We start from the raw sequence: 13546 nt of genomic DNA, 5'->3' as shown, positions 1-13546 counted from the left end.
GGACAGCATGTTGAAAAAAGAATTGTCATAATGGGAGTAATAATTGGCCAGATTTTCATAATATCTAATATTTCATAACAAAATAGATATATAACTTATTTTCCTGTTCAATTATGTCTCCCAAAATGCACAATAAACATGCTTTTAGTCCTGGTGTCCTCTACAGTGGACATGTATGAAATGATGTCCTGTTTCATAACAGGAAGTCATATTTGAATTTGAAAAACAATAAAATTTTCCTGAGATGTTGCTTTATGACAAACAATTAGAAAATTATTCAGATTTAAATGACAATTACAAAATATAATCATATTTCCATAAGGATGTAAAATGTTTCACTAAATTAAAGTTAGCCATCTTTAAAGACCTAGGAGAAGGTGTGGTCCTGGTGAAACTTCCAATCATTTAGTATCTCTATAAAGCCCTGAATGTGCTCTGTACAGGACATCCAGACTTACAACTGTGACATGTGAGGTCTCAGATAAATTCACTGAAACAGAATGTCCACTATAGAGGCAAAAACTTCATAGCTGGGTCTCACGAGAGAACATTTCGATATTTTTGTTTGTTCAGCGCATGTCAGCGCGCGCACAGCGATTATGGACTATACCATTGTGAGTGCCTGTACAAAAATTACCTGTCGGCTTGTTTTGTACAATATTAAAAAACAAAAAAATAGAATAAAGTAACTTTATAAATCACCCTAGAACAACAGTGTATGTGAGTGAGTTTACACAGCGTTCACCTATTTTGCTACAATAATAATGGTACGTTCCTGATTTGAGTCACCAGACAGGACTGCACGCTCATGTCACTGCATGCATGATCGCTTGACGAGAGAATGGCTAGGTTTCTAAACCGTAATATAAGGACTTTTTTGGCCACACAGTTCAGGATGTCGTCCGACCAGGTAGATATAAAATATCTTTGTCTTTAGCCTACAAAAGAAAAAAGAAAATGATTTTACCTGTAGCACGCAATGTCAGTCTGTTACCATGTATTTGTATGTCACACGTGTTTGTTTATTAAATGTTGTTTTAAGGTACAGCGTTTATTACAAGTATCCACCGTTTTGGAGCGCTTTCAGTATGCCCTTGTGTTATGACCCCTTTGTTTACGTTCAGGAAAATTCTCCATTCTTTGAGCTTTCAACTGCCAGCTCTCTGGAGCAGTAGAGCACATACTTCATACATACATATACATACACACAGCTCAAAGAATTGCTTAATTTGTGCATGTCAATCCATGGAGCAGTTACTATTTCCAGGTAGAGTAATAAACAATTCTCTCTTGTGCAATCTGTGCCTGTCTCTCCCTCTGATAAAGCTAGGAGAACTGGGTAAAGGTGCTGGGAAAGGAGGCGGTGGTGGAGGTGCTGTGAGGGAGGCAGGAGGTGCGTTTGGCAAGAAACAGGCAGCCGAGGAGGAGATGTACTTCAAGTGAGTGGTTTTGCTTGATCCCATTGTGAATTTCATTGCTCATACTAGCTCTCTAATGTTTATATGGCTATTAGCAAAATCAGCCGTCTCTCAATTTTTTATTCTGCTGTGTGCAGTTATAAAGCTCACACAGTTTTGTAGTATACATTGTTTTACTTTAGAAGGTTTTATTTAGTTATTTAACAATTTGAAGCCACTTAAAAGGTTATTGCATGTCTTATTTCCCCCCTCTATCACCTTAACAGGAGAAAAGAGCAAGAACAGCTGGCTGCACTAAGACGACACCACCAGGAAGAAATCGACCACCACAAAAAGGAAATTGAGAGATTACAACAAGAAATCAGTCGCCATGAGGGCAAAATCAGAAAACTTAAACATGATGACTGAAACTGGCGAATCTATACATTACATTTCATAGATGATGTCCCACACATGTTTCAAATGTGATTGAATAATTGTAGATGCTTTATTTTTATTAAGCATTTGTGATCTCTTCTCTCACTTATGAAAGCATGTTATAATACAGATATGACTGGAACACTGAAATATTATATGTATTAAATCAGTAAACTGTCTCCTCTTGTCAATAAACATGAAATGGTGTCTCGCATGAAATTGTGTCTTGGTATGAACATGTTTGGTGGACAAAGCCAACAATTCATTTGAGTACCAATATTCATCTGTAAATTGTAAAGCTAATGATAATTAACTGTACCAAATGAAATAATGTTCAAATCCTATTCCTGGAGATCTGCAACATACATTTTAGATCAGGGATCACCAAGCCAAGTCCTGGAGGGCCGGTGTCCTGCAGAATTTATCTCCAACTTGCCTTAACACACCTGCCTGGAAGTTTCAAGTATACCATGTAAGATCTTGATTAACTGGTTTAGACAGGGTGATCATACGTGCCATTTTTCCCAGTCAGGATTTTTATATTGCCAGAAATATCTAGGATTTGGCTTTGCTTGCGTGTGCAGACCAATTGGTGTATGACATTGGTTCCTTATGTTTTCTAAACGCTCTCGAGGTAGAATCAAAGCAATATAGAAATCCTGGCCAGGACGCGTCTGGGGAAAAATGGGAACCCTAGGTTTAGATGTGTTTGATTAGGGTTGGAGCTAAACTCTGCAGGACATCGGCCCTCTAGCACCGAGTTTGGTGGGCCACTGTTTGTATTATCTGACAGAGCCATTTCAGGTATTTATGCTAATGAGCCAGTTAGGCTTAGTCAGGTGTGTTAAATTATAGGAACATCCAAAACATGCAGTATTATTGGGCCTTGTTTTTTTCCCGTCACTTGTAGAGCCCTTGTAGCACATCTCCCCTCCAGCTGATGGCACTAGAAATAAATAATCATATTACAAACGTCCTCGAGTGTCCACGTCATTTCCGATGATGTGTAAAGCCCCGCCCACGCCCCTGTCTTTTACGTCGGGCGGCCCCGCGTGTCTTTCTTTTCCCACATCATGGCGGACGGGTTCAATAAGGTGCGTTCGAGCGGCACGATTTACATTCAAATATGTCGCTTTTATTTTGCGAGAAATGTAGTATTTGATGGCTAACGTGTAGGTAACGTTACCAGACGCTGTTTGCGTTATAGTGTAATTCCGTTGTACCCGGTAGAGCTACTATTTTTGGGAGAGAAATGCGTGTCTACTGGCGCATGCTGTCTTGCTGGAAGTCACAGGCCTGTAGTGATCGTAACACTCGTGGTTCCTTAAAAACCGGAGTAGAGTTGCTGTCCATGCTCAGGTACTCTACAAATAAACCGCTTATGTTCTCAGAACATGTAATTGAATAGTAGGGATTCATGAAGTCCTTTAGGCCGAGATTATTAGACGTGTGCGTTTTACTGCAGTGGGCTGAATGATTGCACCGTTGTCTATTGCAAAACTCACGTCTTGCTGTATAGGCCGAAATAACCACGAAACGTATAGAGATATTGTTGGTGGCGTGTTAATTTTATGGATTATAACATGGCTAATGTCAGATGTGCTTCTTGTCGATGACGAGCTCGCAACCACAGTTCAGTGTTCGAGTTTAACGACCATGAGAATACTTCACGTGCACTACCATCTGAGACAAGAAGCAACGTTTTGATGAAAACATATGAAGTTATGAATATGCCCTGGACTAAAGAGAAATCTGGTTTCATTTCTTAATAGATTCTGATCATTGATGGCAGAGGCCATCTACTCGGTCGTCTTGCCGCTATTGTGGCCAAGCAAGTGCTGCTCGGTGAGTTTATGCTTTTTAAGATGTTAATAGTGGATTAGTGTTTCTATTTAAAATCCATTTCGCATAATTAACAGTTTGCCTTCCCTCGTATTGTTCTGAACTTTTGATGGAGATTAGATGGAATGTCGTTTTTTTTTTTGTAGTTAAAATCATGCTCTCTTTACAGGCCACAAAATTGTGGTGGTGAGGTGTGAGGGTATCAACATCTCTGGAAACTTCTACCGCAACAAACGTAAGTTTGTTGACCACCTATAAGTATGTTGTGTTTTCAGTGCACTGAGTTTATGAATCTGAAGCCATTGAAAATTGGTGGTAAATTGGATGTTTTGTTTGTGCAGTGAAATACTTGGCTTTCCTCCGCAAGAGGATGAACACCAACCCTTCCCGTGGACCATATCACTTCAGAGCCCCCAGCAGAATCTTCTGGAGGACAGTAAGAGGTGAGTTTTTTTTTTTTTTTTTTTTTTGTTCTGTATCTCAGACACTTTGCAGTGGCTACACTTCAAACAATGATGAGCACTATTATCCAGAATCTGAGCCCAGTTTGATGATACCAAACTACGGATCTGACTACTGAGTTTGAATGCCACTAATCGTCTGTTTTGCCATTTCAACAGATGGGTAGGTGATTGAATGTTGACTTTTTTTTTCTTTTTTCAAACAGGTATGCTTCCACATAAAACCAAGAGGGGTCAGGCCGCTCTGGACAGGCTGAAGGTGTTTGATGGCATCCCTCCTCCTTATGACAAGGTGGATTATTCTTACTGTTTCTCGTTTCACAGATAAATACTGTCGATGATGATTATCATCTGCCTTGTTTGACTGTCAACTGAGAACATACACTATTCAAAACTGAGACATCTTTGCTTCTGCAGTTAGAATTTGGCCTTTTTCTTGTGGTTTCTCATCTGCATTTGTGTTCCACAGAGAAAGCGTATGGTCGTCCCAGCAGCTCTCAAGATTGTGCGTCTGAAGCCCACACGCAGAGTGAGTCTTTTTGTAGAATTGTCTCCGATATATATGTAATTGCTTTTTGTCAGTGATGTTTTTCCACATTAAGTATGAGTTTAATGACTATGAGTCCACTTCATGCACTACCAGCTGAGACAAAAAGCATCAGATTCCTTTACCCTGACTGTGAAGTCCAGAATGCTTAAAACACCAAAGATTTCTGCATTTTAACTGTAGTTTTTGATTTTAAAACCACGTTGTGCCCCTTAGCAACCTTATTCCTGATCTCTCGTTCATTGTAGTTCGCCCTGCTTGGACGTCTGGCCCATGAAGTTGGCTGGAAGTATCAGGCTATCACCTCCACTCTGGAGGAGAAGAGAAAGGAGAAGGCCAAGATGCGCTACACAAAGAAGAAACTCGAGATCAAGCTCACCAAGCAGGCTGAAAAGAACGTTGAGAGCAAGATTGCAAAATATACTGAAGTTCTTAAACAGTATGGTGTCCTTGTTTGAGCTGTCCCTGCAGCCAGTCAATAATAAATGTTTATAGAAACTATTCTCTTGAGTGGGTTGTTTCTTTGGATTAAGAATCTATGTGGTGTTTTTCAAATGGCATATTGGTGTTGTAAACATTGTCATGATTAAATATTTGTGGTTCCATTCACATATATATATATATATATATATATATATATATATATATATATATATATATATATATATATATATATATATAAATAAAAAGGATATTTGAGTAGAATTAAGGTTTTTTTTTTTTTTTTTTTTTTTAATGGTTAATTTGTTTAAAAATGGTTCAGTGTTCACTCTGAATTATGTTATGCTTCCAAGTGTTGATGCAACATTCATGTTGAGTATTTGGTTAATTTAAATGTTTTCTGTGCATGTATACGCTAAATCAGGTTTCCTCAAATCTTTCCCTGGAGGGCCAATCTGCTGCAGAGTTTAGCTCCAACCAGAATCCAACATACCTGATCCAGCTAATCAAGGTCTTCAGGATCACTAGAAACTTCCAAGCAGGTGTGATTTGGAGCTAAACTGTGCAGAGCTTTGGCCCTCCAGGAATTGAGCTTGAGACCACAGCCCTAAATAGTAATTCCTAATTCCACCTCTGTAAGTGTATATTTCGTGCATGTTAACTAAAGAGTTTTTTTTTTTATGGAGTCACAACCAGTTGCACAATATCTCTAGTACTTTATTTTAAAAGCTTTTCAGTCAGGAGGAGACTTCTGGAGCATTTGTGCTCTTCGAGAATATTAGAAAGCTATGAACGGATATCTCAAAAGCCTGGCAGAAAAAAATATACTTAAACCACATCTAGTTCAAAATTAGTATTGGCATTATCGTTTCCTAATTGCTAGGTATTTCCGCGTAGGGTCTTTTATTTTGACACAACTCTGTCGTGGGTTCACGTGACAACGACTTTCAGACTGAAACATGGCTTTTCTTACAGAGGATCAGTTCACTGCTTTGCAGCTGCTTTTAAAGGTATGCCAGAGAATATATTATCAGTTACTTATTCATATGCACCATGTCAGTGTCCGATTAAGTTTTAGTGTTTTCTGTCACTCTTTACTATTCATTCAGGCTCCGTCTAAAGATGCAGTCCGGCAGATTTGCACCGAGAGTTACCCAGCCGGAGCCTTCAAGTGTCAATCTATAGTAGAAAACACTGCTAATGCTCTTTCTGTGTCCAATAGTGAAGCGATGCAGGTGGGTTCGTGACATTTAATCGATTTGATTATAAATATTCCAGCTCCGAGACATCAGATGTATGTGTTTACAATTGTAGTCGGTTGTATTTTGGTTGAAAAAGTATCCGATAATTAAAATGTGTGTGATGTGAATCAATTATTCATTCAAAATGTTTACTGGTCATAAATGCGACCTAACTCAAAAGTACATTTTAATCACAGATGTTACCGATGATGGGATTGAATGGATTAATGTTCATTATAAAGCATACAAAATCATTTAAATGTTATTGGTGTTAATATTTCCTTTATTTATTCATCTACAGTTGCTGACAGCTTTTCACATGCTCTCGCATCATGTTGTGTACAAGAATTTAACCTCTCCAGAACAGGTCCTGTCAATTTTCCCAGAATCATTCCACTCAAACCTGAAAAATCTGATCACCAAAATTCTTTTGGAAAACAGGTGGATATATCTCTCAGAACCTAACAGCAATCTATTTGAGTAATTTACCCTGCTGCCTAGTTTATAACCTATTTTTGGTGTGAATATTTTTAGTGTCACATGGAGAAATGAAGCTTTGTCCAGTCAAAGTGAGTGGGATATCTCGAAATGAGATGCTAATACAGTTTTCATCGTATCACAAGATGCTTGTGCTCCATAATGAAACCATTTTGGTGCTGTGAAGTTACGACACGTGTGTTTTTATAGTTTCACTGCCAAAGCTGGTGGATTTGGAGTGGCGAGTGGACATGAAAACGGCTTCAGACTCCTTGAGTCGTATGGCTGTGCCAACTTGTCTGTTGCAAATGAAAGTAAGCTGCAGGCATATTTTATGTTGTAATTTATATTTATGCTCAGATATGTATACAAATATTTTTTTGTAATAAGAATGAAATATTGGTTTAAAACCTCTTTTCAAATATTTTTAAAGTAATGTTTTAATAATCCTTCAAAAGCACTCCCGCATCTCTGTGTATGTGTTTGCCATAGCTCCAGGACACTCCTTGCATTAGCGGTGGTCCAAGTGAGTCCACAGTTACAATGGAGCTGAGTAAAGAGACACTGGACACCATGATAGACGGTTTGGGTCGCATCAGGGACCAGCTGAGTGCAGTGGCAAAGTAGATCTGAACAAAAGATGTTGCCCCGACACCTGTCTGTGGACATTCAGACTGATGGGTCCAAAATGAAAAACATAACAATGGACGTTAAATGAAAAAGAATTGTATACTGATTCAGTATGTAAAACAGAGTTTGCTCTTGTTTTGACTTGTTTTCTGTTTATGAAACTTTGTTATATACAAATTGTCCCTTTTTTCTTTCTTTCCAATGGAGAACTACTTTATATAGCCATGGAAAATTTTCACAGCAATAAACTGAACAAAATGCTAATCACGTTTCCATGTGTAATAAATTGACTTAATGAGCCTGCTACTTTTACTTTACTTGCATCACATTCAGCTGGAGGCCAATAAATACTCCGTTAGCTTGAGTGGGTTTGCAACCTTGCATACATGTGAAAGGTTGGTCTGTTTTTAGCATGTTTACCACTGAGAGACATTAAATGCTGTTTCTGTTACATGTGAGTTAAAAGAGATGCTCTGCTACAACATGGGAAGTCATATTCTGTGTTATCTGATACTTTTCTGCGTGGCCAAGAGAGGCGCTGTAAACCTTTAATATCTTTCCTGAAAGTGAGAAATATGACAAAATAGGGGGAGGGGGTTAATATCACAAAACCCTTTATAATATTGGTTTTGAAATGAAGACTAGGCTGAATTCTTTAACTGCAATGTTTAAAAAAATTACCAAGGGGAAAAATAACGAACTAAGACACAATTAGAGCGAAAAATAAAGAGAAATAGATGTAGGAAAGTACTAAGACACTTAGAAAAATTACCCTGTGCTAATAAGAATATTGCATTTCACAGTTTCATATCTATATTTAGAAAGTCTGCTAATAGCAGGGGGGTTAATTTTGACACGCGGGTGAACCCGGAAGAGAAAAGTACTGTTGACAGTCGCATGCCGCTTGTATTTGTATTTGTAGTGTGTTCATAAAGACTGACAGTAACGCTTTTAGGGCGATGATCAGACACCTGTACTGCACTGCAGGCGCGGGGATGGAGGAGTTACTGGCCGAGGAGGTACAACACAAACTCTGCGCTACTCAAGTAAGTTTATCGTACTGTATTTCATTGAGGTTATTCATTATTTCAAACCAAGAATGTTTTGCAAAGGTAAGTATAGAACGTTTTATGAAACTGACCTTTTTCAATCATCAGACAGCCACTAGAGTGAATGTAAGATTACAAACAGAAAAGTAAAATAAGAGGTCCTAATAAAGATCTGCCCATAAATTACTCTAAAGATTTTCTGCATGTGTATATTAATCCACCTGTTATTGCTGTGCTGAACTTTCCAATAACGATGTGATTTATAGTGTTTTTGTTATGTGCTTTGTGTCAGGTGGAGCAGATTCCAGGTAGAGTGTTCTTCTGCAGCAATGCTGATCTACAAACCGTGACACAACTCAAGTCAGCAGAGAGGCTGTTTATCCTTCTGCGCAAAGCTGAACCTGTCTCACTTCCCAACAACCCAGGTGAGTATGAAGGAGAATTCACTGTTCTGATTGGTTAAAAACAGATGACATCATAAAGAGTAAAAACTTTAATTTAGTGTACAAAAATCTGCTTGTGGAAATAATCACTGACCATCCTGTCATGAGAAAATTTTAGTGAATGTACTGTGAACCTTCGAGCAAGGCTTATTTGCATTAGTGAAATCACACTTCAGTCAGCAGGTTGTGAGAAACTTTCAGTACATCATTTGCCTATTTACTGTAGGTATTCAAGAGATCAGAACCAGTGTACTACGTTATACTTGCATGCAGCCCATTTTACTGATCTTCCCTTTTCTTGTTTTAATAGCAAAGGCAGCTGCTGTTATAAAGCAGAGAGTTGTGGGAGATCCAGACATTTGGAGGCAGAGCTTCCTAACCTGGACAGCCCTGAAGAAAGAGCTTCAGTGCAGCCAACAGCATGGACAGAAGAGAAAGAGAGAGGATGAAGAGGAGAGTTTGCACACACCATCCTTCAGAGTGAGCTGCCGCTGTAGTGGAGTCATTGCCCGCTCTTATACCTCTCAGGTGTTTATTTTGTCATTTTTTTTAATGGTATGTTTTAATGTGTTTTGTATAATGCAATCTAATTTATACCTTGTAATAAACAGACACGTTAAGCATTTAAGATCATTTTTAAATGCAAATTGTTATGCAATATCAATTTCAATTTTGTCACATCAATTGTAATAAAAATATAATAAAAAGTGCTAAAAAATAATCATTTTCATTAATGGTCTCAAATTTGTACACCATTATAAATTGATGAAAATATGAATCCCGACTTATAAACCCGACTTATTGTGTTTCTGTGTGTATGTGTAGAGACTGAGTCGTATCATTGGGATGGTCATCAAAGAAGATCTTGGGTGGAAGGTGGACCTAAGAGAGCCTGTTCTTGAGGTATGCACACTCAAATAATAAAATAAAAAAGACAATAAGTGCATAAACACACACTGAAACACAGGCATTCAAATGTTTAAGCAAAAATGCATGCAAACAAATTTAAATGACTATATACGCACTGATATGTTTACAATTATGATCAGTTTAGCTATGACTGTTTAAATGTTACTGTTTTGGTTGTCTCTTTGTGTAAATAGGTGAATGTGTATTTAAGCAATGACCATTGCATTGTTGGCATCCCTCTCTTGAAGTAAGTATCTCCCAATATGACATTTGAAAGTCTATCAATTTAAGATCTAATGCAGTGTGTGGTTTCTTCAGGCATCCTCTGGCCAGTCGATCTTATATGAAACACAACGGGTTACGTTCTACGATAGCCTGGGCCATGAGCTCTCTTTGCCTTAAAAAGGTGAGGTCTAGAATGACCATTAAAGAGGCAAATGCACACACATGGTAGAATCATTAAATCAGCAGCATTAACACAGCATCTCTAGTTCCTTGGAGTGAGGGTGGGAAAAGTATTCGTACCTTGACAAGTTCTTATCTTGACAAGCATATTAAGAATATACATTACCATTAAAAAGTTCAAAACACTTGTGCTGCTTAATATTTTTGTAGAAACCATGCTACATTTTTTCCAGATATTTTGATGAATGGAAACTTCAAAAGAACAGTGTTTATTTGAAATAGAAGTCTTTTGTAACATTATGAATATCTCTTTACTTTCAAAAAGCTATGAAACTATACATTTTCATAGTTTCTGTGCTCTTCTCTCTCACTCTCTCTCCACAGCTGAATGATTGTGTGATTTTAGATCCAATGTGTGGAGTTGGTGCTGTGTTGTTAGAAGCAGCTCAGGAGTATTCAGTACGTAAACACATATCACATACTCTAAACTCCACATGCAAATTTTCACACACATCATTCACATCTGACTAACTGTATACATTGTGTATGGGTTCAGAATGCTGTATTTCTAGGCATGGATACAGACTTGTCGCAGTTGCAGAAAGCTGCAGAGAACGTCAAAGCATCTGGAATGGAAGGAAGGGTGCAGCTACTTCAGTCTTCTGCCACGGGTTTTGACAAATTCTCCTCTTTCCTCAAATACTCCTCTTTCATCATCTCTGACCCCATTTAGCCTACTTAAATTTGTGTCGGCTCTCGGGTGTTCTGTGTACATGTGAACAGTAATGAAATCTGCTGCAAACAGGATTGAAAACATTTTGTGATCAATTCAGAAATTTGTGTGACCATATTGTTAATGTTCATGCATCCTGATGCCGCCTGGATAACAGCAAAGCACTGCCTAGCTGCACTAAAACTAGGGCTTTAAAGGAGTAGCTCATCCAGAAATGATAATTGGATGAAAATGTACTCACCTTCAGGCCATCCAAGATGTATATAAGTTTCTTTCTTCATCAGAACAGATTTGGAGAAATGTAGCATTACATCACTTGCTCACCAATGCATCCTCTGCAGTGAAAGGGTGCCACCAGAATGAGAGTCCAAACAGCTGATAAAAACATCACAATATTCCATAAGTAATCCACACAACTCTAGTCCATCGGTTTATGTCTGGTGAAGTGAAAAGCTGTGTATTTCTATGAAACAAATCCATCAAGGTGCATTATTTTAACCCATCCCTTCTGGCCAAAACACCAGACCATAATCCTCAGTAATGCTTCCTCCAGTGAAAATACAGCCTCCGGTGTTCTCTCGCATCAAAATCCACCTTCATATTCGTTTAGAACTGTTCTGGATTGTTTTCACTTGTAAACAGTGCTTGATCTGCATTTCTCTCTTGATTCAGACAATATGACTTTTCCCTGGAGAAAACAATGCTATTGGATAGAGGACTCTTGTTTTAGCCAGAAGCACTGGTTTGAAGTTACAGTAAAACATCTTAATGATAGATTTGTTTATTATAAACATGTAGCTTTTCACTTCACAAGACATTAATTGATGGACTGGAGTCAAGTTGTGGATTATTGTGATGTTTTCATCAGTTGTTTGGACTCTCATTCTGACGGCACCCATTCACTGCAACTGATCTATTGGTGAGCAAGTGATGTAATGCTACATTTCTCCAAATCTGTTCCAATGAAGAAACAAACTCGCATCTTGGATGGCCTGAGAGCGAGTAAATTTTCAGCATTTTTAGTACACCAATGTGTGCATGTAACACAGTATATAAATTAAAAGAGCCTTGTCTCCTTTTTCTGTTCCTCAGAGATCCCTCTTGCAGATGGAGCGGTTGATGCTGTGCTGTGTGATGTTCCTTTTGGCAGGAAGTTTAGCTGCAGCTCTGACATGCCAACTGTACTGCCACACTTACTGAAAGAGATGGAGAGGTCTGTTTAATGAGCATGTGTTTATAACTTCTCTACAAATACCCGTGCTTTTGGGCTGTAGATGTATAGTCAATGTGTTTTTCTTTCTTCAGGGTACTTCGTGTTGGTGGACATCTTGTTCTGTTACTGAGTTTGCAGCTTTCTGCACATCTTAAGAAGACCATTTGCACACAAGAACACAATCAAAATGTAAATTCCTTAGACACAAATAATCTTCACACTGACCCCTCAAACACACAAAATGAAAGCACAGTCACGCCAAAACTCTTAATGTTTCACAAGTCAAGCTCTGAAATGTCAAATACACCGTTATTAATTAGCTCATTACAAGCACAGAGGACACACAGGGTTAGTCTGGGCAGCACAGATGCATTTATACACACCTACACCAAAATACACATTCAAACACTCTCACACTAAAACAAGCTCATCCTGATGTGCCTATGTGGACAATCAGTGAATTTGCAACAAATGATCAAGGTGCTAATAAAATTTATTTAAAAGATCCTCATATTGTTTTTCATTAAAAATAACTTGGTTATTACTAAAAATGACAAGTTCAGTTCATTGTAATGCAGGTGAGAGTCTTGTTTGCATAGTATTCAAATTAATTTTTTTTTTTTTTTTTTTGAGGAGGTTATGATGATGATGATGATTGTTTTTTTTATTTTACAAGATTTAATTTGATCTTTGTTTCTCATATTTGCCATATTTGAATTTCTAATATTGTAACGTCATCAATAGTAATTAGACTTTATAAACAGTGTTATCTTATCATTATTTATGTTATAGTATTTATTGTTATTGTGAATTAGCTTTAACGTTTATATTTTACTTTTTACTTACTTTTTACTTTTGTCATTTAGCAGACGCTTTTGTCCAAAGCGACTTACAAATACATTTTATAATTTTATATTTAGTTTCAAGTAATTTCGATTTGCTTTTAATTTAGTTTTTGTTTTTAACATTTCCATAGGCATAATTTATAATGTAGTTTTAGTAATTTTAATACTTCTAAGGTTTTTTTTGTTTGTTTTTTTTAGGTTTGTCATCTAATATTTACATTTTATGTAGCTTTATTTAAATGACTAAATTAAAATTTTAAAACTTTATTTATTTATAGTTCTTAACATGTTCCTCTTACAAAAACTTTTTGTACAATATTTAAACAATGGGTTAAATCTATTTAATTGTAATCGCAAACTGTTATTTTTTGTTTAAAATGTTTTGCTTAAAAATAATGCTTGTTTCCTTTCTTTAAAAAAAAAATCACTTAGTATTTTGGTGTCTATTAAAATTATATTGATACATTTTAAGCGT

General features: G+C 37.2%; 4 protein-coding genes across 5 annotated transcripts; all 4 read left to right on the top strand.

The window, feature by feature from the left end:
• Positions 1-443: 443 nt before the first annotated feature.
• On the top strand, positions 444-2054 carry LOC306850251 (ATPase inhibitor B, mitochondrial-like). Of its 2 annotated transcripts, XM_079385771.1 has the most exons (4): positions 444-614; positions 793-910; positions 1327-1439; positions 1685-2054. In XM_079385771.1, exons 2-4 carry the CDS (start codon positions 842-844, stop codon positions 1824-1826), a joined length of 324 nt encoding a protein of 107 aa, XP_079241897.1. In that variant the 5' UTR covers positions 444-614; positions 793-841; the 3' UTR covers positions 1827-2054. The 2 variants fall into 2 exon arrangements, with proteins under 2 accessions (XP_079241897.1, XP_079241896.1); XM_079385770.1 differs by lacking the exon at positions 444-614 and having other exon boundaries at positions 775-910.
• Positions 2055-2891: 837 nt separating this feature from the next.
• Positions 2892-5186, top strand: rpl13a (ribosomal protein L13a). Its single transcript, XM_079385394.1, has 7 exons — positions 2892-2929; positions 3608-3680; positions 3847-3912; positions 4019-4120; positions 4345-4430; positions 4608-4667; positions 4934-5186. The coding sequence occupies exons 1-7, from the start codon at positions 2909-2911 to the stop codon at positions 5141-5143; spliced, it is 618 nt and encodes a 205-aa protein (XP_079241520.1). The 5' UTR covers positions 2892-2908; the 3' UTR covers positions 5144-5186.
• An 850-nt stretch (positions 5187-6036) lies between these two features.
• commd9 (COMM domain containing 9) lies at positions 6037-7773 on the top strand. The gene is made up of 6 exons (XM_079386821.1): positions 6037-6136; positions 6236-6361; positions 6669-6808; positions 6902-6936; positions 7055-7158; positions 7337-7773. The coding sequence occupies exons 1-6, from the start codon at positions 6086-6088 to the stop codon at positions 7469-7471; spliced, it is 591 nt and encodes a 196-aa protein (XP_079242947.1). The 5' UTR covers positions 6037-6085; the 3' UTR covers positions 7472-7773.
• Positions 7774-8337: 564 nt separating this feature from the next.
• LOC306850241 (THUMP domain-containing protein 2-like) lies at positions 8338-12772 on the top strand. Its single transcript, XM_079385758.1, has 10 exons — positions 8338-8520; positions 8816-8948; positions 9277-9494; positions 9792-9869; positions 10070-10122; positions 10194-10281; positions 10665-10739; positions 10837-10951; positions 12106-12226; positions 12319-12772. The coding sequence occupies exons 1-10, from the start codon at positions 8434-8436 to the stop codon at positions 12644-12646; spliced, it is 1296 nt and encodes a 431-aa protein (XP_079241884.1). The 5' UTR covers positions 8338-8433; the 3' UTR covers positions 12647-12772.
• The last annotated feature ends 774 nt before the right edge of the window (positions 12773-13546 follow it).

Source organism: Barbus barbus (genome assembly GCF_936440315.1).
Source record: "Barbus barbus genome assembly, chromosome: 30".
NCBI classification, from domain to species: Eukaryota; Metazoa; Chordata; class Actinopteri; order Cypriniformes; family Cyprinidae; genus Barbus; species Barbus barbus.
Note: the sequence above shows the minus strand (reverse complement) of the source record. Positions and strands in the feature narration are given on the sequence as shown.